Source organism: Scleropages formosus, chromosome 13 (genome assembly GCF_900964775.1).
Source record: "Scleropages formosus chromosome 13, fSclFor1.1, whole genome shotgun sequence".
In the NCBI taxonomy this organism is placed as follows: Eukaryota; Metazoa; Chordata; class Actinopteri; order Osteoglossiformes; family Osteoglossidae; genus Scleropages; species Scleropages formosus.
The window spans coordinates 10,637,603-10,659,495 of NC_041818.1; the positions used below are offsets into that span (position 1 = coordinate 10,637,603).

The 21,893-nt window shown below is 49.6% G+C and overlaps 1 protein-coding gene across 9 annotated transcripts in view; it reads right to left on the reverse strand.

Moving 5' to 3' along the window:
- Window positions 1-17,767: 17,767 nt before the first annotated feature.
- Window positions 17,768-21,893, reverse strand: part of LOC108925461 (kelch-like protein 13) — a 53,953-nt gene continuing 49,827 nt past the window's right edge. For 8 of the 9 annotated variants that reach the window (XM_018737420.1, XM_018737417.1, XM_018737416.1 and 5 more), the window contains one exon: window positions 18,565-19,052. In XM_018737420.1, the coding sequence (XP_018592936.1) occupies window positions 18,565-19,052 (488 nt within the window). Of the gene's footprint in view, window positions 19,053-21,893 lie in introns of all 9 variants that reach the window. The other variant, XM_018737412.2, reaches the window with a different exon arrangement.

Consider the following 21,893-nt stretch of genomic DNA (forward strand, 5'->3'; position numbering starts at 1 on the left):
AATCACACACATTCCATGTAAGCGTGCGGGTCTTTTTATGTATTTCCATCACCCATATATGGTGAGAGTGTGTGACCATTAGAGAGACGACAGCCGTTCGCCACCTCACCGCTCGTGTACTCACTCTCTCCTTTCGATTCGCTGTTTCACACTTGTTTTACCGTTGCCATGTAGTAAAGTTTACTGAATGTCCATGTGCTGAAGAGTCAGTGCCTGGAGGACTAAGGTGAGGTATGCCTGGCTGGAGTCACGTAACGTTAATGGGGCGGCGGGCACGCACACACGCACACCATTCAGCGCACCTTAGGCCAGTGCTACTGCAGGGCACGCAAATGGGTTTTCTCATCTCATATTACTTTCTTCACGTATCTTAAAATAAAAACTAGTCGAAAATTAAATAAGTGCCCAAATCTGAGGTTCCACCGCTCCTGCCGCGAGCGAGTAAACGCGTGTCTCTCGCACGTCAGGTGACCTGTGGCAATTAAAACCTCCGTAAAAATTCCTGGCATTCGACAGTCGTTGCTCAAGTTTTCCACGCCGACACCATGGGCTTTCAGAGTAGAGCAGAATATAGTAAAACATACGGTGCCGTTTACCGTATGTCCCGCCACGACCCTGACCTGGACACGGCTGTGGCGAGCGAGCGATGTTCGGTTACTTATTTGCCGGCCCAACGGTATTTGAGTCAACGTACACCGGTGTTGATGCTCGCTCGTGTAACTGCTGCGTGACACGAGGGTCGGGATATGTCGCAGGTCTGTCCGTCTGGGGCGGAAAGGGGAAGAGCCCAAACCGCACGTTTCCTGCCAAACGCGCGGATCTGCTGCTGCGACACAGGAGAAGTGGCGCTCTGGTAATGGTAATAATGGCTGACAGTTAATACGTCCGAATCTGGGGGACTCTTGTCCTTGACGCGTGTTGCTCTCGATCATCTCTGATGTCGTCCAAATAAATTCCGGAACGTTATGTGAACTCAAGTTCATTCCCTCTTCTCCTCAGCACTGCTGAGCCCTTCTTAACCTTTCGGCTGGTAACAGCTTCAGTCGCGTCGCGTTGCGCTCCGCTCCACCGGCACCTAAGTAAAATCTCGAGGCTCGGTGCTCATCTATAAACCACGGGCTTCTTTGAGAGCTTCGAGATGTTTCCGGGGGAAACCGAAGAATAAATCATTAGCTACCCACGTCCTGGCGAAGAGGATATGTGTCCTTTGCTCTGAACCTTTAGGGGATGCATTCCTCCCTTATTTTACGTCACTTTTCCCAGCTGCCTGCTTCACCCGGCTCCTCGTGCCCAGACCTGTTGGACACGCCGAATCTTCGCGTCTGCCCGTCTCGCCGCCGGTCTCCGGCGGCCCGCATGACCCGCGTGCCGCGTCAATGCCGTCTTCTTCCTCGGCCTCCCGTCTCCCCGTCCGCCGCTGATGTCATGTCTCCGCTGCTCCTCCTCCACCCCTTCTGCCACGGGAGGTTAGGTGATCCCTGATCCCGGGGAGCCTTCTCCCAACCCCCCCTACCCTTCCGCTCTCAGCGTCTACGAGTGTGGGAACAAGCCTGGGACAAAGACCAAGCTGGCGGAGAAAAGCCTAGAGCCTCGCGCTCTTGTTTCCGAGCAGCTCGGGGATTTGGCACTTGCTCTCCGAGTGAGTAAGCGAGAGGGAATGAACCCCCCCCCGTGACGCTGCCCCCGTACACTTTCCACTGAGCTATTCTCAGTCAGCTCGCAATTTCTCCTCCAAAGTCACACAGCCCCTCATTTCCACACCGCTGATGTCACCATTCCAAGAGCGGCTTTGAGAATCACCCAGGAAAGCTACTGACCGCTGCGCAGCCCTTCGGGGGGCTGCAGGTTTGGATCCCAAGAAGGCGCAGCTCTTAGGGAGGGAGGGAGGGAGGGAGGGACGCTGTCATTTCGGTGTATATGGTACCGCGCTCTCCAGCATATACCCGTACTTACAGTATAGGGTGTGTAAGGTGTCCCGGACAAACCGTCTTGTGAAGACGACATGTACCGGCAGTAAACGTGGTCAGTGTCAGCACCGACACAGCACAGGTATGGACTTGGAAAGCGTTACACTAACGCTGATGCTGCTCTCAGAAGAAACTCACAATCTTACGTTTGTGCATTAAGCTTCTTACACTTATTTATGCATTAATAGAGTAAAAAAAAACAAAAAAAAAATTCTTTATTCTTCATAAAATTCTCATGGTTGTGTTTCATGGGAAGTCCAAACGTTTGCTCACTTATTCAATTTACGCGGCCTTTTCTCCGAAGTGACTTCCGCTGCCGCTCGCAACGATTCACCCACTTGTACGGCTGGGCAGAGGTACCAAATTTTGATAATAAATTACAAAAATTAATTATCTTGGAGAAAAAAAAAAAAAATCAATAACATATTTTCATTAGAGACCATTTTATTAGAAAACGGAAGATATGCTGCCTGTTATATTATGCGAACAACGTATGACGCATCGCAGCAGCGGGTCTCACAAATGTGTGTTTGCAGGTAACATGTTCGATGGAATAATACGGAAATGTACGCAGTAAAAAAATGTATATATCTGTTCCTTCCACTGTTGAAGTGTACTTTTCTGTCTGATTTCAGCTGTTAAAATTTAAATTTGTGTTCTTTGCAAATGTAATGTTCACGTGTGCGCTATAAACAATTACATAAAAAATAACTTGAAATTTTATTTTCCCTTCTTCACGACAGACATGCAGACATATCTAAAATCAAAACCTGGACCTTTATTAATTTAGAGATGGAAGTCCAGGTGGCGGCAGACCGATTCTTGCATGGAGGTGTCAGACACCTTATAACCAGCCCCGGTAGCAGCAGGGTAATTTTTACTGTATCACTTCAGGGTACCGCATCAGGGCTGGGCATCGAGGCCCAGGGTTCGGACAGCAAGGCATTGGCTCTAACCACCGTTACCCCTTGACCCGAGAGCCCGGAGGATCCACGGAGGAACCTCCCCGACCTCGGGCAGAACGCGCGCACGGTCGACTGAAACAAGAGGTGAGTCAGCTTTCTGGAAAGCGCCAGCAGGTTCACGGGGGGCTGCGCCGGCCGGCCCGCAGGGCACGTAGTCGGACGCCGTCACCCTCGTCAGCAGAACGAGGAGCGCAGCGCGCCAGGTCTGCCTATCTCCATCTGCGCAGACGATGCGGAACAGGCGCGAGACGCACAGCTCTGCAGTCTAAACAAGGGGCGCGTCGCCCTTCTGCCGCTGAGGGTGTGGATGTTGGCCTCGGACGGGAACTGCCCCCCTGACAGCAGTCAGACAAACACACACTCACACATAGAGCGTCCGTCACTCCTGCCGTCTTGCTGGAAGCAATCACTGCACTTCACTTCTCTGGGCCCCATCAAGAATTCATCATGTCCCACCTTCTCAGTGCCTCCAGTGAGATCAAGGTGGAACTGAGCAGATCCTCATAATTCAACATCTTTTTCAAAATCTCATTTAGTGTGATTAAATAGTCACGGTAATGGGCTGATTTGTAAGTACTAGGAGCGCTCATCATTCACCATCCGCATCTATTGTTAACAATGTTCACGTATCTCTATAAATGATGCCGGCGGATTATTTCTGATTTTGGACCCGGTTTTAATCGAAGATTCAGGGTAACGCTGCAGATTAAGGTTAACAAAATGACCTGCCGTGTGTACGGACCAGTTACACTGTGCAGTGTACGCATGATGTAGGGGCTGCCTTAGTGTTAGTAACTCATTCTGTACGAGGAACAGCGCTGTACTGTGATTCGCTCGCTTTTACAGTGAGAATTACATGAGTAGACAAAACACTGAAAAAACAATTTAAAAAAAAAAAAAAAACCCATTATTCAGTCTTTGGCAGAGAACCAGCAGTCCTCAGCCTCAAGGGTATGGATTATGAGTAGATTAATCATTTCTGGTTAAAATCTGGCTTTTAAAACTGCCACTGCTGTTGTATCACAGTTTTCACTCATGCGTGTGATGAATTTGTGCTGATTTTGATATATACATTTCACTGTAAGAATTTCTTTTTATGAAGAGGAACGATCTATAAGTTTAAACATCAGTGGCTCCTGCTCCACACTGAAATATGACCCTTTTTCCATGATTATTAGCCATGTGTCAAGGAAACACAAATATAAGTCGAATCAATATTCTTTGAAATATATAAATCTTTTTATATTATCTGGGATGATCAGTTTGTAACTTCATGGGAGAAAATCCCATCCAGCCGAACTGGATGCATTAATAGACTGTTTTCGGAAATTTCAGGACACCTTCCGAGAGGGAGAAGGAAAATTTTAAATTTTAAACATGCCAAGGACAAGTGCAGGGAAAACACTGGAACGCAGATGTTGCAGTGATTTTAAGTTTGATTCTCATCATTTGGGAGCGTCTCGCTTCCTCCCTGCATCTCACCTCGTGGCCACAAGAGGTCGCGCCACAGTCACTTATTGCGCTTCTTGAACGGGCAACGCGCGCCCTTCCTCTGCGAACCAGCAGCTCAGAACACTGGTACTTTCATACCTTCTCTTTTGTTTGATGTTCATGTCATAGAAACATCTAACCTGTGAGCGAAACTCTAGAGAAAATCTAATAGCGCTTATTTTTTGTTTATAGTAAAACCCTAACTCATACCATGAGTTCGAAGGAGATTTTGCGAGAGCCTCCGCTGCTCATTTCCCCACGTTGGAGCCAGAAGCAAGACTCTTCAGGCTTTTGATTTGGACCTCTTACGTGTGGGACCACCGCGGGGACAGAGATGGAGGAGCGTAGCAGTCTGGCTGGGGGGTAGAACGATCAGGTCCCGTAGGGATCGCGGGGCAGATCGATCGATGGTACTGTAGGCCGTAACTAGAGTCTTGAACTTACAGGAAGTCAACAAAGTGAGACGAGGGAGGGGGGCACATGGGAACGCTGTGGCAAGTTAAACTCGACTCGTACAGCGGCGTTCTGCATCATCTGGAGAGGCAGGGCCAGAATCAGGAGAAGGGGTATAGATGGAGAAGAGTACGGGACCGAACGCTGAGCCCTGCGGAACACCACTCGAGAGAGGCTGAGACAAAGGAGACCAGGAGCTACACCAGACCACCTGGTAAGATCTAGAATAATGAGGAAGTTTGTGACCTTAGTTTGTATCAATGCTCAGGAAGTTAAGAGTCACGCGACACACTAAGTAACAATAGTAAGATATTTGCGCGCATGTTGGCTCAGCCATGAGGGACGGCAGGTGGGAGCTTCCGACCCGTTCTGCGCTCAGATCGGAGGGGGAGCCAGGAGATCCCAAAGCTTTGCGGCACGAGGGCTTTTCGGACAGGGTCCCTTTTCGTTGCGGGTTTGAGAGTCCGGGAGACGCGCCGCCATCTTCTGGCTCCTCCCAGATTGCTAAAGGCCTTACAGTAAACACGATCACCACAGGAGAGCTTCCTTGCAGTTTCCGCCGCTGCGGCATTTCCCTGCCACGCAACAGAAGAAAAACCCATCCACCTGACGGGGTGTCTCCTGCCGACCGTCTATTTCCATTCTGTGGAAAGGAAATAACTATACTGGCCTCCCTGCACCTCCTGCCCATGTTTGGAACGAGGGCTAAAGCGATACATCACACGCGCACTACGTCACTGCACACATCACATGACATCACACGCAACGCACACCACCATAAGATGTGTGACAGATGCTGTTGTGGACTCATTGTTTGCACGCACACACACTGGATGTGTTCAGACAGGGTGATAAAAAGAAGCGTTGACGCAACAAAACGGCCTTTTTTGCCCTGTTCCGTCTTCGGCCGACAGGACCAACGAAAAGTGCCGGGAGGGGTGAGATGAGAGCAGCGACGAGCAGCGAAAAAAGGTAACTTACTGTGTTTCTGCCACCTTCTTGGTGGGGCTGCGAACCTAATTCCACCCGATGTCATTTCATTAGAACGAGGTCACGCGAGGGGTGGAAGACATCTCCCGACCTCCCGCTTTGTATTTCACAGTCTGAGGACGCCTCCCCATCCACGCAGCGAGAGACTAACAGGTCCAGAGTCCAATTAAAGAGCAGCGCTGGTCCAATTTGGATTCGGCCACTCGCAGGAGACCTCATACGGCTACGTGCATAACGTGTTCACGGTTCGAGGCTTTGGATCCTCTGCTGTGGCGGCGGCCCACACTGCGGTCGCTGTGGGAAAGCGGCTGAGACGTTCTGCACCCAAAGCAGGTGAAAGAGCTGCGCGACGGGGGGTGCGATCGAAAGGGAGCGTTCGTCTCGCTAGCAATCGAACACGGTGAACCGGAGTCACATTTCGCCCAAAAACATAAATTGGACCTTTTAACAATCCCCATTATCACATACATCCATCCATTCAATGTCACTGTGTGTCCAATTCAGGGTCGTGGTGGATCGGAGCCTATCCCAGAAGCGTAGGATTAGAGGGAGGGTTCACGCTGAATGGGCCACCATTGCGTCACAGGGTGCCCACACACATTCACTCTCGCGCACACACAGACACACACACTAAGCGCAGTTCAGAGTCACCGCCTGAAATGTGTGTCTTCGGACTGTGAGTGGAAACCAGAGCACCTGGAGGAAATACACACGAACAGCAGGGAGAACATATAAACTCCACACAAACTGAATGGGTATCGAACCTATGTCCTATCGCTCAGCACAGCTGTGATGCACCAGCACTACCCGCTGCACCGCCATGCCACCACATTAAACACAATACACACCAACAAAAAGAGGAGCGACAGCATCCAACCCCACAAACCATACTCTCCCTTCCTCAAGAGCTGTATTCCGTTATTGTGGTTGGTGTTGAACGCGATATAAAAAAAATTGTTTTTGTCAGTTCTAATTGTGTGACCAGGCCACGAAACACACACACATACACTTACTCCGCAATAATCACTAGCTCAATAGTTATACAGACAGTTTAAGCTGCTAAATAGTCATAACAGGTCTTCTGCTCTAACATCTGAATAAATGGCACTATACGTCCATCCTAGAATCTGGTGGGAACTGCATGATTTATTAGGAACCAACTAGTCAGATGTATGTGAATATTTAACACACATGACATCAGACATTCCAGCAGGCTGGCGCCAGCGTGTGTGATGTGGCAGCGTGAGTGCAGACGGGACCCTGAATGCCCACAGAGTTGTGGGCGCTGCAGGTGGCATGGAGACCCGTAATGCCCATAATGCCCTTGTGGGAGAGCGGTCTGTAGGAACCGTGGGTTTATCCAACTGGGAGCTGGCCGAAAAACGGGCCACGCTGGGGGGGGGGGGAGGCATGCGGCCGACACACTGGACATGTCCATATATTGATAGCAAACTGACAAGAGTTGGAGCAGATCAACAGTCACTGGGTCATTAAACTGCATGAGAATAACAGTAACGCTGTTCAGAATTTTTGGGTGGACATGGATCATCCCCCCCAAGCCCAACCCCAACCCCAACCCCAACCCCAACCCCATGGTCTTATGAACCTAGATGGATGGGTGGGTGGATGGGTGGGTGGGATGGATGGATGGGTGGACGGACGGATGGATGGACGGACGAATATATGGATGGATGGGTGGGTGGACGGATGGATGGATGGATGGGTGGACGGATGGATGGATGGGTGGGTGGACGGATGAACGGGTGGGTGGATGGGCAAATGGATCCTCAGAGTCGCGCCCTCATGCAGCTCTACAGCAAGTTTGCAAGGACACCGGCACCGTACTTGTCACTTGACCTCGGTTCAGCCGTAGAATCTGCTCCCAACTGAACCACCCGACGCCCCACACCACGATTTGCGGTGCGGGAATCGGAGGGGAGCCGCAGCACCCGGAAGACAACGGCCACGATCGTCTCGTCCGCTTTGGGACACGCCTGCGCTATTGAAAACAAGTCAAACAAACCGGGGAATGAAAGAGCGTTCGGATCTGAGACGAACCTTCGCCGGAATCCCTGGCGAAGTCATGCGAGACGGAGCGGTCCTGTGAAGTATGAGCGCCGATGTCTTGCTCGAGCCTTAATGGGCTCATTAAAATTCCCCTACTGTTGGATACGCGGTCCCATAACCTCAATGAGCATTAAAGAGCGTTACACGTGTCGCCGGCGCACACGGAGCCGAGCGGAGATCAACGGTTCGGTGGAGCGCGGCGCTTTCCTTGGTACGCTGCCAAAGCGTTGCTTTAAGGAAACGCGGCCTTCTGCTCCGCCAGCAGGGTGAAGACGGCGACCGACAGAGAGCTGTGCTCTTTCGAACCGGAGCGGCGAGACCGACCGGCCGCGCCCCTGTATCGGCGCTCGGCCCATGCGCGCTGCTCTGATCCCATTTCAAATCCCGCTTCAGCGCTTGCATTAAGTGCGTGCGCGCACACACGCACACACGCAGAGGTTGAAATCGCTTGACCCAAGTAGGGTCATGGCAAACCGAAGCCTAACCCGGCAACACAGGGCGCAAGGCCGGAGGGGGAGGGGACGCACCCGGGACGGGACGCCAGTCCATCGCAAGGCCCCCCAAGCGGGATTCGAACCACAGACCCACCGGAGAGCAGGAACCAGCCAAACCCGCTATGCCACTGCAACCCCTGCACTTGCATTAAGCATCACAACTATACGTAATACCAATAAGAGCGGCATGTCTGAAAATTCCGCCCTTCATAACCCAGCACGATTCGGAGCTCATGCTGTTGCAAGTTTCCCGCTGCGCTGCCCTGATGTAACACCTCAGCCGTTATTACAACTGCGGCGCGTTGCCGTCTTACGGATTACTTATGGTGTTTTTTTTTTTGTGCCGTCGCAACAGCAGCGACATACAGAACACGGTAACAAGAGTGTAACAGCGGAACCGTAACGGCGAGAATAAATGAGGGAGCGCAAGTGTTTTTTTCGGAGGAGCGATCGCAGCCGTCGTCCGAGTCGGGTGGCGGCGGAAGCACGAACCCACGCGCCGTCATTCGCGTCGGCTTTTATCCGACGGTATAAAATTCGTCCCCAACGTCCTCCGTGTGTGAATCGAAGAGAACTACGAGCATAGGCCATTTACATTTACTCCAAAGCAACTTACAATGTTAGTCTGCCTACCATTATTTAGCCATTTACACAGTTGGGTAATGCAACTGGAGCAATTCGGGGTAAGTACCCTGCTGGCGGGGGGGGAATTGAACCTACAACCTTTGGGTCCGAAGGCAGCGGCTCCAGACCAAAACTACAAAAAACTCAATTATTAAGAATAAACTCATAAAACTGACGAGACTCAGAAAGATTTCAGTACGACTGAGCACAGGCTGAACCGACACTTAATAGTCCGTATTTCGACATACCGAGAAGCTCCAACCTACAATCACGTTAACGTCCCAAATGTTAATTATAACCGGAAACTCGGGTTTAACGGTTTTACCCCGGAAGCGAAGTCTGCTCTGTTGACAGAGAACTAGAACACGTGACCCAGTGATGTAGAAATCGGAGAAAAAATAAAGAAGTGAAAGATAGGATGGGATGGGGGGGCAAAACATGAGATTCAAAGGTAGACAATTAAAAAAAAAATCATTAGACAGCATCATGTTCCCTTAGAGGACCTGTCAGACAGGGGTGACACACCTCCTAACCCTAACGGGACATCGCGACTACACCCCCACCCCCCCCCCCCAGGACCCTCCCTTAGTACAACACAGAAAGTGAAGCCCCATTGGAAAGATAAAATAATAATATTAATATTATTAATAAGAAAGTACTGAAGGAGTTGACATGTTCTGCCTGTGTTTGAAGGACCACCATCCTGCCCTGGTATATTCTGCTTAAAGCCCTGTGCTTCTGGGATAGGCTCCAGACCACCGTGACCCCCACACTGGACAAGATGCACATATCATTTACTTATATATCCTGTTAAAGGTCTGAAGGTGACCGTTTATGTTCATTCCCACCCGAGTCCCGGGCCAACATGCCACGCATGCAGGTCCACCCACCCGATGCCGTTTCCCAGATGGTCGAAGTCCATCTTTCGTGTAGCAGCTTCGTTAGTTTGAGACCGAGCGCTTGGCCTCGTGGTCTGTCAGTCGGGGCACGGTACTTTACCCCAGTCGCACTTTGCAGATCGGTGTCTTACGACCTCACCGTACCAACGATGTGCTCCGTCGGTCGTCCACACCAGCGCACGAAGCCGCCGGCCGTCCCACCGCAGGCCTCGGGACCCCGACTGTTATGGGGAAGAAGTGAGAGTGAAACATTTTAGGCAGAGCGGGTGTGTCTCGAGGCGAACGCGGTAAATATAACATGTAAACTCAGAACGGTACGCCGTTTTCCTTCACGTGTTTGCAGAGCCGTTGACGGCCAAGGGTGACGAACGAAGGAGGGCAGATCGGAATCGCGCTCTTCCGTCCGTCGGCCGTCACGGCTCGTAACGGCCTTCTCCGAAGGAACTTTCCGGAAGGGCCGAGGTTTCCGGCTCCTAGGAGAGCGAGACCCGAGCGGAAGGCGGAGACCCTTCGCCGCGTGGATTTTCAGCTGCGGGACGAGTCGCGGTCAAACGTGCCGTCGAGGAACAATGTGAAACCTCATGACGTCACGCAAGTGACTCATGGGACTGACTGAGTGCCACCGCAGGAGGTCAACACACACACACACACACACACACACACACACACACACACACACACACACACACACACACGCATCCAACACTCAGACTTTAGAAAACATCTTAAACTGCAACAACATTAATTCAATAAACCAAAAGAATCACTTATTCATTCCGCGTTTCTACTGGATACTTAGTTATAATATTTAATTCTGCCGCACTCATGTTTTTTGTTTGCGTTTATTAATTCAGACGACAAAAGCGAGCAGGCATTTTTAAATAACCGCACGCAGCGACAGTAAGAGCATTTTTTTAAAGCCCATAACTATGCTTTTGTCGGATTATCAGTTTGTATTTTAGTAATCGGCTTTATTCTTTTCTGAGCAAAACATGAGATGCTGTAAATGTGTATTTTAATTATGTTTTGTGTCGCTGAATGTGTCTTTCCTCATTTTTGTTACGGCAAATCAATTTTTTTCTTTTTTTTTTTTTTTTAAAAAGTACTTCTCATGATGAACTGAATGGAGAGACAAAAAGCTGCGTCATTGGGCCTCTGGCCAGTAGAGCCCCAGCAGCACTTGAAGTGAAGAGCGCTTGGGTTCAAGACAAACCTCTTCTCAAAACAAATATGCTTAGCCAATTAATTTTTTTTTTTTTAAATTTAATGCAAACTTAAGCCTGCCCAGTGAATCTCTCCCCAATTTCAGCAAACAGAAGACGAATTGGGAGCAACGTGAAAAGGACGTCAAGTCCGTCCGGCGAACGGGCCTCGTAACCACGGTTACCAGAAATGCCACATGACGGCGGAGAAGGAGCCAATAGAAGGAGGGCTGGAGGCAGAGAGGTACAAATTGTACATCGGACCCTCCCGCTGGTTTTCCTATAAATCTCTTAACACCCCTCCTCCGCGGTCCCTTCGGCCGCACGAAAAGCCGCCTGCCGTCGCGCCCCGCGTGCCGTCTCGCTAGCGGGTGAAGGAAAATGCGATCGATGGCAATCTGCATTAAAATTAAGGGGCGTGTAGGAGCAACGCTCGGATCATGCTTTCACAGAACGGGGAAGAGCGTATGAGAACGTGCGGGAAGGACCACGTCGTATTAACAACGCGGACCACCGTTAAGACCTTGGACTGACGGGCCGTCACATTTCGGGGACGCTTGGACAAGAGCGAAGCCTTGACGTACGTCGCTGTCCCCGGAAGTACGAGGCTCACATGGGCTGAAGAGCTCCGAGCAGCTAAACTCCGACACACACAACCAACAAACAGACTTTTGGGGGGGGGCACATGCACACACACACACACACAAAGGGCACCGATAAAAGAGGCACTGATTTATTGCTGAAATCATGAACCTCTATTTTATTCTGGGCAGAATAAAAATCGAACTGTGCTGCAGGAACCTGAAAATTACAGGTCAGCGGAAGACAAAGAGCAGGCCGGGCGAGAGAGCAAGAGCTTCGAAGCGCAGCTTCCCCGACAGAGGGCCGCGGATCTTGATGCGACGTGTCGTTCCTTGTCGCTCCTCATACTCCTCATATGAAGGGGTGCGTATGAATGTAGGCAGGCCGCTCGTCTCCGTCCTCTCGATGGGCAGCTGGAGTGCGAAGGACTTTGGTTACCACCTCCGGAAAGCTGCCACGGGTTCTGATCTTTTTAAAAAAAAAAAAAAAATCCCATGGTTCAACACTGCAAATGCTCATAGGTTCAACTGTATATAGTGGCTAATAATCCAAAACTAAGCATCACATATTGCGAACCGTGCTGTTCCCAAGACAGTTCCGTAACGTGGGTGATACTCTATTCACAAGTTACGCCTCATAAGTCCTAGCGCATTCAAAGTTTCAGCTGCTGCATTCTCCAGAAAAACAAAACGATGCCGAAATATAAGGAAAGAAAACAGGAGTAAAAATCATGAATGATAAATACAAGGTATCGTACAGTAACGTTACGTTCAGGGCTACACTGCATCCTCCCGTCAGTGAACAGCTCTGTCCCACTGATTCCAGATTAAATATATGTTATTTACAATTACTTTACAGATGAATAAATAACACACACTCTCCCTGTCACTGACACACTACGGGGGAACCGGAACAAGATGTCTTTGGACTGTGGGAGGAAACCAGAGCACCCGGAGGAAACCCGCACAGGCTGAGCGGAGATCGAACCCATGTGCTGTGAGACAGCAGCGCTACTCGCTGTGCCACCCCATTTATACTTATATATGAATTTATTTACATATATATATCAATGCACAAGTATATTTTGTGCGTGATATACGGCAGTACATTATGTTCAGACAATAATAGACAGACAGTCCAGTAACACCCTGAACCAGGGAGGTGACAGTAACGTGAGCGTATTTCCACCGACATGATGGCGGCTTGGCGGTGGAAATAGGACGGGGAGCCCAGGCGGTCGAGGGCCCGGCTGTTCGGGCACCGAACGGTTCTCTTTATTTCAGGGAAAAACACATCTATTGTTTCACAGACATATTCGTTTAAGAACACGGCATTATCGTTAGGCGCAAAAAAAGCCCTTCCCCGATTTCCACAGCAAACTAAGTGCGCTGGGCCTAAAATTAATCTGCTATTGACCCATTTCTCTGCATTGAAATCAGTGCTTCTGGAAATCTGCTTGACCCCCACGGACTCAATTAAAAAAAAAAAAAGAAAAAGAAATAAATTAAAAAAATAAAAACGCAAACATCAAAACCGAACAATCTGTCGGATGACAAAAGGACAAAAAAAAAAAAGTGCTGAGGTAGCAAAATGCATAATTAGGAAAATTATGGAAATACAGGAACAATTCTAGACAAGCAGAATTTCTCAGGATTTGCAACCACTTTTAAATTCCAATATTAGTTTATGGACCAAAGGCCTTTTCCTGTGCCATTCTAAGGGCATTTAAACCTGTACTTAAGAGTTTGCACAGCAACCAGGCTGGTGTTTTACCACGTTTCACTACCACCTCGGAGCATAACGCACACACAGTCAAAAACCGCTTATCCCAAGTGAGGTCGTGGCAAACCAGAGCCTCACCCGGTAACACAGGGCGCAAGGCCGGAGGGGGAGGGGACACACCAAGGACGGGACGCCAGTCCATCACAAGGCACTCCAAGTGGGACTCGAACCCCAGACCCACCGGAGAGCAGGACCCGGTCAAACCCGCTGCACCACTGTGCCCCCTGGAGCATAACAGTGTAAGTTTAAATACTTGTGTGTGTGTGTGTGTGTGTGTGTGTGTGTGTGTTAATCTCCGTGTAAACTGAACACTGTCTGTAAAGCACACTTCCACATGAGACACTTGATCTTGTGATCTTGTGTTTTCCCACCTATTTATTGATCTAGGGGAAACAAATATGGAACTTGTTTAGCAAGATTTACTTTATGCATTTGACCAAAAGGAATTTTTCACATTTTTTACTTACAGTGTGAGTTTCAGAGATAAATCCATCCATCCAAGTCTTGAGCAGAGTCGTGGTGAACCGCAGCTTATTCCGGAAGCATTAGGCAGAAAACTGAGGGGGGGGGGGGGGCACACCCTGGACGGGATGCCAGTCCATTGCAGGGTTGTATGAAAATATACAGTAAGAAAAAAATAAATAATGTGATACATGGGGAAACGAATCAAAGCACTACTGACGGACGGATTTGGAAACACGCTTATAAATACGGCCTGAAGCCGTCAGGGTTGAGCCGGAGTCGCGCGCATCTCGCTGCGGCTCCAGCCGGAACCCGAGGCTCAGAGACAATGAGAAACACTGACCTTTGCTTCAATGCCAGCTGAGCCGGGGGGGGGGGGGGACACAAAGGGCCTGATCTCGGCGCACGTCCGTCTGACCTATTTGCATGTTAAACGTGTCTGTGTCGCGGGGGTCGTACTGAGTGTGTGTGTGGGGGGGGGGGGGGGGGCTGCCTCTAGCCCTGCGCGTGTCACAGAAGCTCGAGAACTCCAGCTGAGCACCCGTCTAGGGTCGTCTGTGTTCGCCGGGTGCGAGTCCCTCTCGGGGCTGCTGACGGGATGCGATGAACGCTGAGGGAACGGGGGCGGCGCCGACAACTTCCCGTCGCCCTGCTGCGTAAATTCAAATAAAGAAAGACAAAAGGCAAAATGTTTCCAGGGATCCGCTTCCCAACGCAACAACGGCTCTACGCGCACTACGCCGATGTTAACGCGAACGCGTAAAGGGACGACGGGTGGCCGCTACGGGCTCGTTCCCGGCGCCTCCTACGGGCCCTCGGTGTTCCGGCGCGGGCTGCCGGCCACACGCCGCCGTGCCAGGGTGACGTGACCGAGAGCGCCGGAGCGCATCCGTGCCGGGAGCTTCCGAGCGCGCGGCCGAGCGGCAGCCGGCGGTACTTGGCATCGCAAAGTAAAAACCACCCCAGTAAGCGAGAGGAGTACTGCTTCCTGCCTCTTGCTCATTTTTACCATATTATTGCGGGCGCCTAGGTTAAAGGTCGCAGTGTGACCTCTCTTCGCTGTCCCTCAGCCCCCTGTAGTTGCTCTCCAGACGTATTTACAGGTGGTTGTGGGATTGCAACAAGGTTCTGCTCTGATAACCCCGTCCCAAGTCAAGAACACCACCACACACACACACACACACACACAAAAAACACCTAAACCGGCAACACAGGCCGCAAGGCTGGAGGGGGAGGGGGGACACCCTGGGCAGGACGCCAGTCCATCGCAAGCAGGACTTAAACTCCAGACCCCCCACAGAGCAGACCCCAGCCAAGCCGGCTGCGCCACCACACCCCCAAAAAACTATATATGAACAATTGATAGGCACAAATACTACTTTGTATGATGGGCTGTTCTCCACCTTCCTTTCGGGGGCCACCGGAACGCCCCGTTTTCCGATCGCTCATCGTTTTATCCGAAAAGCAAGTTGAAGGGGATCGCACGGAAAAAGCTGCTTCAGTGAAACAATGTCCCTAGAAATAAAACGGAGTCGCTCACAGACACGCCGACTAAGCCCGTGAGAAACGTTCCTTCCGTTCCCTTGCGGCAGAGCGAGCGGCCCGTGTTCGTAGAGCAGATGGAGCGCTCGCCTTTAGACGTTACGACCAAATGTCCGGAACGGAACAGGATGTAATAAAGTTGAACGGACGACCATCGCGAGCGACATATGTCACAGATCGAGGAGAACCTGTATGTGTACAGAGCTCTTGTTTCAGGCGATAATCACAATACTTCCCTTAAAAGCTGCAGTGTTCAAAATAACCTTAGAGCTATGGGCTAAACCAGATAAGCGGCACACTTCACATAAACAAACCTCTTGCGCTGCATTCAGAATCTTACCGTTAATTTACATGTCTTTGGAGTGTGAGAGGAAACCAGAGCACCCAGAGGAAACCCAAGCAAACAAAGGGGGTCTTGCGCACCGCTGACTACGTTCCAGAGGTCCCTCAGCTCAGTTACAGTCCTTGACAGGTGAAATATTTTGGGTCTGAAATCGTTCCTGGAGAAATATTTTACCTTTTTTACCGCAGCGGTGCAGTTACACGTGTTTTACGAGCTCTGAGATGAAGGGCCTTGTTATGACCAGTGGGCATCCCGGGGCCCACAGTGCAAACAGGGTAAAATAAGAGAGCCCTTGAAAATCACGCTGGGCTGTGGAGGTGTGTTACCTTGGAGCCAAACCCTTCGACTCAGTTTGTTTGAGAAACGGCTGCACCGGAAGGCGATGAGGTCCGCGCAGCTGGAACACGGCGCCCGTCGCTGGGTGGCCCACGTGAGCCGCGCTCGCAGCAAAACCCGTTTTCTGTCACAGCGGACTGGTGTCGAACCTGCGGTTCTGTCCTCCGGCCCGATCATCTGAAATACCAGCTGAACCCAGCGAAGTCCCAGGATGCACTGGGGCAGAGCACAAGAAGCCGTGCACAAACGGAACTGCGGGAAGACATGGCAACAGCTGGGACAACTGCCTTCCAGAGGTAAGTAGAATTAGGTGTGTAAATCATAATTATTCACTGTATACACTAAAGATTGATTTTTTTATATATACACACACACAGTTTACATTTTTTTTTTTTTACTTCTTAAGAAGAGTAATGACCATCCCCACAGGGCTCACACACTTTCCAGCAGCACTACACGAAGATCATACTCGGATAACGATGCTTTTCATTTCCAAACCGCACACCTCGATCCCGCGCTGGATTTCGGGAGAACACGTCATCGAACAAATTGAGCGAAACGGGACAAACGATCTGTTGCACTAATGACCGGATGCTTGTGAAATTAACCTTAAAAAGGCGAGCGCCGTCGCAGACGGGACAGCGCCGCTCCCCAGGCACCGTTTATGTTTCTGTGCGGAGAGCATATGGTGCGATCAAGGAGAGGAGAGCGGAGAGCCAGGGCAGGCGGTCACGCGGCAGCGGCCGGCAGGACCCTGCTGACGAAGGCAGACGCTTCCAACCCAGCTGTGTAAAATTTCACAACACGTAAATGACACGTGTGACATGCAAGCAAAACGCCGGAAATTTAAAAAACAAACACAGTTAATACAGTCAAACTACTAGAAGTCGAAGCAGCAAGACGGTAATTGCTCGGCTCTCGCCGTTTCCCCGTTGGCATGCGTTCCTGCCGCCGCCTCGCTCGTCTGCCTGCTTTTACTTGACCCCATCGGGAGGAGCCCAGGGTTGGAACCCCCTTCCGTCTCGATCATTCGCAGTAATTTGCGTATGCGAATGAGCTCAGCGTAAGTCACTTCTGCGCCATCCAGGAACCTGCCTGCCATACCTGGTACCTCAAGCCATCCTTACATGGGCAGTCTGAGGGACTGGGGAAGGAATTCCCAGGCTTGGGCTGCATTTCTCTGAACTGTGGGCTTTAGGGATTTTCTAGCACATTCTTCTAACCTGCAAGGAGGACAAGGAGACCACAGTGAGAAATGATGGGGAAGCAGGTGGTGTAGCACTGAGAGCTGCTGCTTTGTACTTGAAGGACCCAAGATCACTCCCCACCTCCTGCTGCAGTACCCTTGGGCAAGGTACTTACCCTGAATTAACACAGCACAAAGTGACCCAGCTGTATAAAAGGGTAAACCGTTGAGCAAAAGTCACTTTGGGCAAAACTGTGTGTTAAATAAATAAATGTTCCAGCAAGAACGCTAGCGGTGGTATGCCGTACTAGGTCCTATGAAATACAAAAAAGTCAAAGGCAAATAATGAAAAGAGGCTTTTGTTTGTCAAAATTTTGTTTATTAAATTTAGAAAACGCCATCTCTTTTTAATGCAGAAACAAACAAAACCGTAGTGTTCAGGAAAGGTAGTTGGGAGGGTGGTGCTGGCCAACCCCTGAGATTAAAATATTCTCCACTTCATCAGGTCAACTGCTCCAAGCACATTGCAGACATACTACATTTCATAAAATGAAAAAGTTAGAGCTGGGTCAGAGTGTCAACGGCCCCCCTGGGCCAAAGGGTTCACAGAGAAAATGACAGAAGGAACGAGGCCAATTAAACGCCATTAAACTCCATGTGCATTTTGCACAGGAAGGCTCACCTGCATCACCCTCCTCCAATGTACTTACAGGTTTTTGGCTTTAAAAAAAAAAACACCGAAAAGAATAAATTAAAAATAAAAAGATTAGGCAACTTTGCAGTTTCATGACAGAACTGGAGAACTGGGTCCATCGTGCTGTTCACATGTGGAGTGGATTTCCTGCTACAGAGGCCTTGCAGAAATGGGGAATTATTCTCAGCAGAGTAGAAACCGGAGACCAGTTTAGCAGCCATGTTTGAAGGGTGTAGTGTGAGAAGCACGTTCTCCCGGGAGGCAGGAGGCTCGGGAGCGAAGGGAAACCACCGACCTGCACTCGAGACCTGGAGCATTTGGCAGAGGCAAAGGTGGAATCCAAAGCTGTGTGGAGCGTGTGACGGTGAGTTTTAAACGCCACCTCCAGCGGGCTTCTCGGTGAAAGACCGTGTGCTGCCATGCCTGCCGGGCACAGTCCCGGAAAACTCCCGAAGGGGAAGTGCAAATGCTGGGCCCCACCAAGGTCAGGGGGCTGACAGGGGAGACTCCCTGGAGGGCGAACCCGTGTTGTCCTCGGGGGGAAACACTGTGAGGGTGCAGGCCCGGATGCCGCCCAGCGACTCGGGCAAGTCGAACACCTTGTGCCACTCGTCCTTGTCCGGGTCGTACTTCTGCACGATCTCCACCATGCAGCGGTTGTTCCACGAGTAGCCGCCCACCACGTAGATCTTGTTCTCAAAGACTGCCACGCCCACATCGCTCTGGCCCCTCAGCATGGCAGCGATGGGCGTCCACAGGTCCAGTGCGGGCGAGTAGTACTCGCAGCTCAGCACGTCGTCGTAGTCGCTCGTGCCCCTGAAGTGGTTGCCACCGATGACGTAGAGGCGGTCGCCCACGGTGCACATGCAGTGCAGCCCCCGCACCGTGGTCATGGGGGCCTTCTGAGTCCACTTGTCCGTGTCTGGGTCAAAACACATCAGTTCTTTTTGGAAAGTGTCATGAGTGATCCCACCTGTACACAAAACAGAGAAAAATGTAGTCATATTAATGCATTTATTTTCATTTGCATACATTTAAGACAGACAGAGGGACAAAACTGTAGACATTTCAGCCACATGCAACTGAAAACACTTTTTTCACAGGACTGTATCATACCTTAGCTTTAAGTGTAATTACAGCTTCCAAGAGTACTCCTCTCAATCTCTCTCTCTCTCTCACACACACAGCCCTCCAAAGAAGCAAAGCTAATAAACACAGGTCACTGTAATGTGGAAATAAGCAGAAGGACCATAATTTCAGCCCACAGTAATTCTATTATTATAATACATTACATTTATTCATTTAGCTGATGCTTTTCTCCAAAGCAACTTATATGGTTAAGATACTTTTACAATCATTTACCCGCACCTTGGTCAAGGGTACTACAGCCATAGGTGACATTTGAACCTGCAACCTTTGGGTCCAAAGGCAGCAGCTTTTTGTAAATAGTGGAGGCACCCAGAACCACCATATAATACAATATAACACACACGTGCACTATGTCAGAATACTACAGTAGTTAGCTTCCACTGAAGCTACTCTACACAGTCTAGGTACAGGGAAAAAAAAGTAAACGCTGCGCACACGTACACACGCGTACATGGCAGTTCTGAAAAGAGGGGAAAGGAAAAAGAAAAGAAAAAAAAAAAAAAAAAAAAAACAGGACATGTCTGCAGGGACAGCTCAAAATAAAAGGAGAGATGAAATCCTGGCGTGCGTCTGGGAGGGCGGTGTTTGCAGGGGGCGGGAGTGCATGAGGTGCAGTGAGGATCTGCAGTGCATGCGGAATGGAGCAGCCACCCCCCCACCCCCAGCTGGCTGCTGCTGATCCTCCATAAGCACATTAATCCCCATGATATAACACAACAGGCTTATTTTTAGCCATCGTGCCGATGGATCGGCCCATACTGTCGTCTCTTCCGATCCGTACATTCGGCGTACCCACAAGAACAGAGCGTCCCGAAGGCAGCGTCTCAGCGCGTGTCCAACAGAACCGGTGGGATAGCTTATTGTAGACCCGCCACAGCCGACCATCTTCATCATAAGGCCGGCACAGCGAGCTACGTGGAACGTAAGCGTGACACGGCAATATCTTGAGAGCCCAAAAAATGTATTCAACAGAGCAACAAGGTCATCGCAACCCAAGGAGACGATGCCAGTTGCGTACCGGTTGCCGAAACACCATTTTCCTGAATATGTCAAGTAGAGTTACAGCAAGTCATCCGTTTCCAGTCCAAGCCACCGGTAAAACACTCCTTTAAAGTGTGCTGTACGGGTCAGTAGAAGCACTGAAATATCACTGCGCTGCGACGGAGGGCTAAAGCGAATACATGCAAAAGCACTACAGCGATTAGCAAGGCTGGTAGAAAGCAGGGTGCGGAAATGCTGGCAGGACAGCGTACAGTAATGGCTCTGGTGTCAAGGGACAGGAGGCACTGTGTGAAAAATGGGTCTTCAGCTAAAAACGGTGTAGCAGTAAGCATATCTGAGGTGGCAGGCGTGGCGCACGGCTGCTCGTTTAGCTCATGTAGAATATGACAAATACTCACACGTCTGCTTTTTGTAACCAGTAGCAGTGGCACTAAATAACAATGTGCAAGTAAATAAGTGATTTTCACATAATTTAAGAGAGAGCAAACAAGCTGATAAATACACTAATCCTGCTGCCCCCAAAAATGCCAAAGGACAACCCCATAACAGACCGTTTCCAACTTGTATAAGGGTTCTGTACCAGAAACCCTTTTTACACCGACTTTACAATATCTTATATCAATTTGTTTAGCTGATGATTTTCACCAAAGCAACTTACAATTATTTATTCATTTTTACAGCAAGGAAATTTAGGATAAGTACCTTGCTCAAGGGCATTACAGCTGGAGGTGGGATTCAAACCTGCAACCTTTGGATCCAAATGCATCAGCTCTAACCCACTATACTACCAGCTGCGCCTGGCTTCTGCAAGAGAAGTGTGTATTTCAGACAGTATTTAATTAAGGTTGATACAGTCATTTAAGCACAGAAAGTTATTAGAAAAAGTGTCACTACTATGCGTATTAGATGTAGTGTGGGATGAAGCAGACTAATAAGGAGTATAAATGTTCTAATGATAACTTATATGGAAGCCATGGATAAATCTACAATGAATTAAAGATTTCCAGCATGACTTGTATTTATTTATTCCATTTATAATTTAACTGCTTGCCCTGTGTCCTACGGTGCTTCAGATGACTGCTGGCATGGTGGCACAGCGAGTAGCGCTGTTCTCTCGCAATGCGAGAGGACGTGGATTAGATCCCTGCTCAGTCTGTGTGGAATTGGCATGTTTTCTTCATGTCTGGCATGTCATGGGGGAGGAAACCCACGCATTTAGGCTCACCCAGAGTGTGAGAGTGATGGAGTGTGTGTTTCACTGAAAAATGATCCATTGTAAGTGTTGTATCTAGCGGTGTATGTAACCTTGGTGAATAAAGTGTGGGCTGATAACACTATAGAGTTCACTGGAAGTCGATTTGGAGAAAAGCATCTGCTAAAAGTAATGAAAATGTGTTGCAGAGTTGCTCCTGGAAACAGAGTGTGAGGCAGGGAAAACTGGTCTGTTGAAGGACTTTCCATTTTATTATCATTTACCAACTTGAAACGACATAACATCTGTCAGCATCTAGCTACTCTTGGCTTGATTTATCTATACAATCAATAAAAGTTTAACAAATGTACCTCAGTTTTATATACTAGATAGGTTCTGTAAAACTCTCAGCTATAGTAAATAACAATTAAAAAAAAGAAGCCGTAACCTTTAAAAGTCTCAACTTTGTGC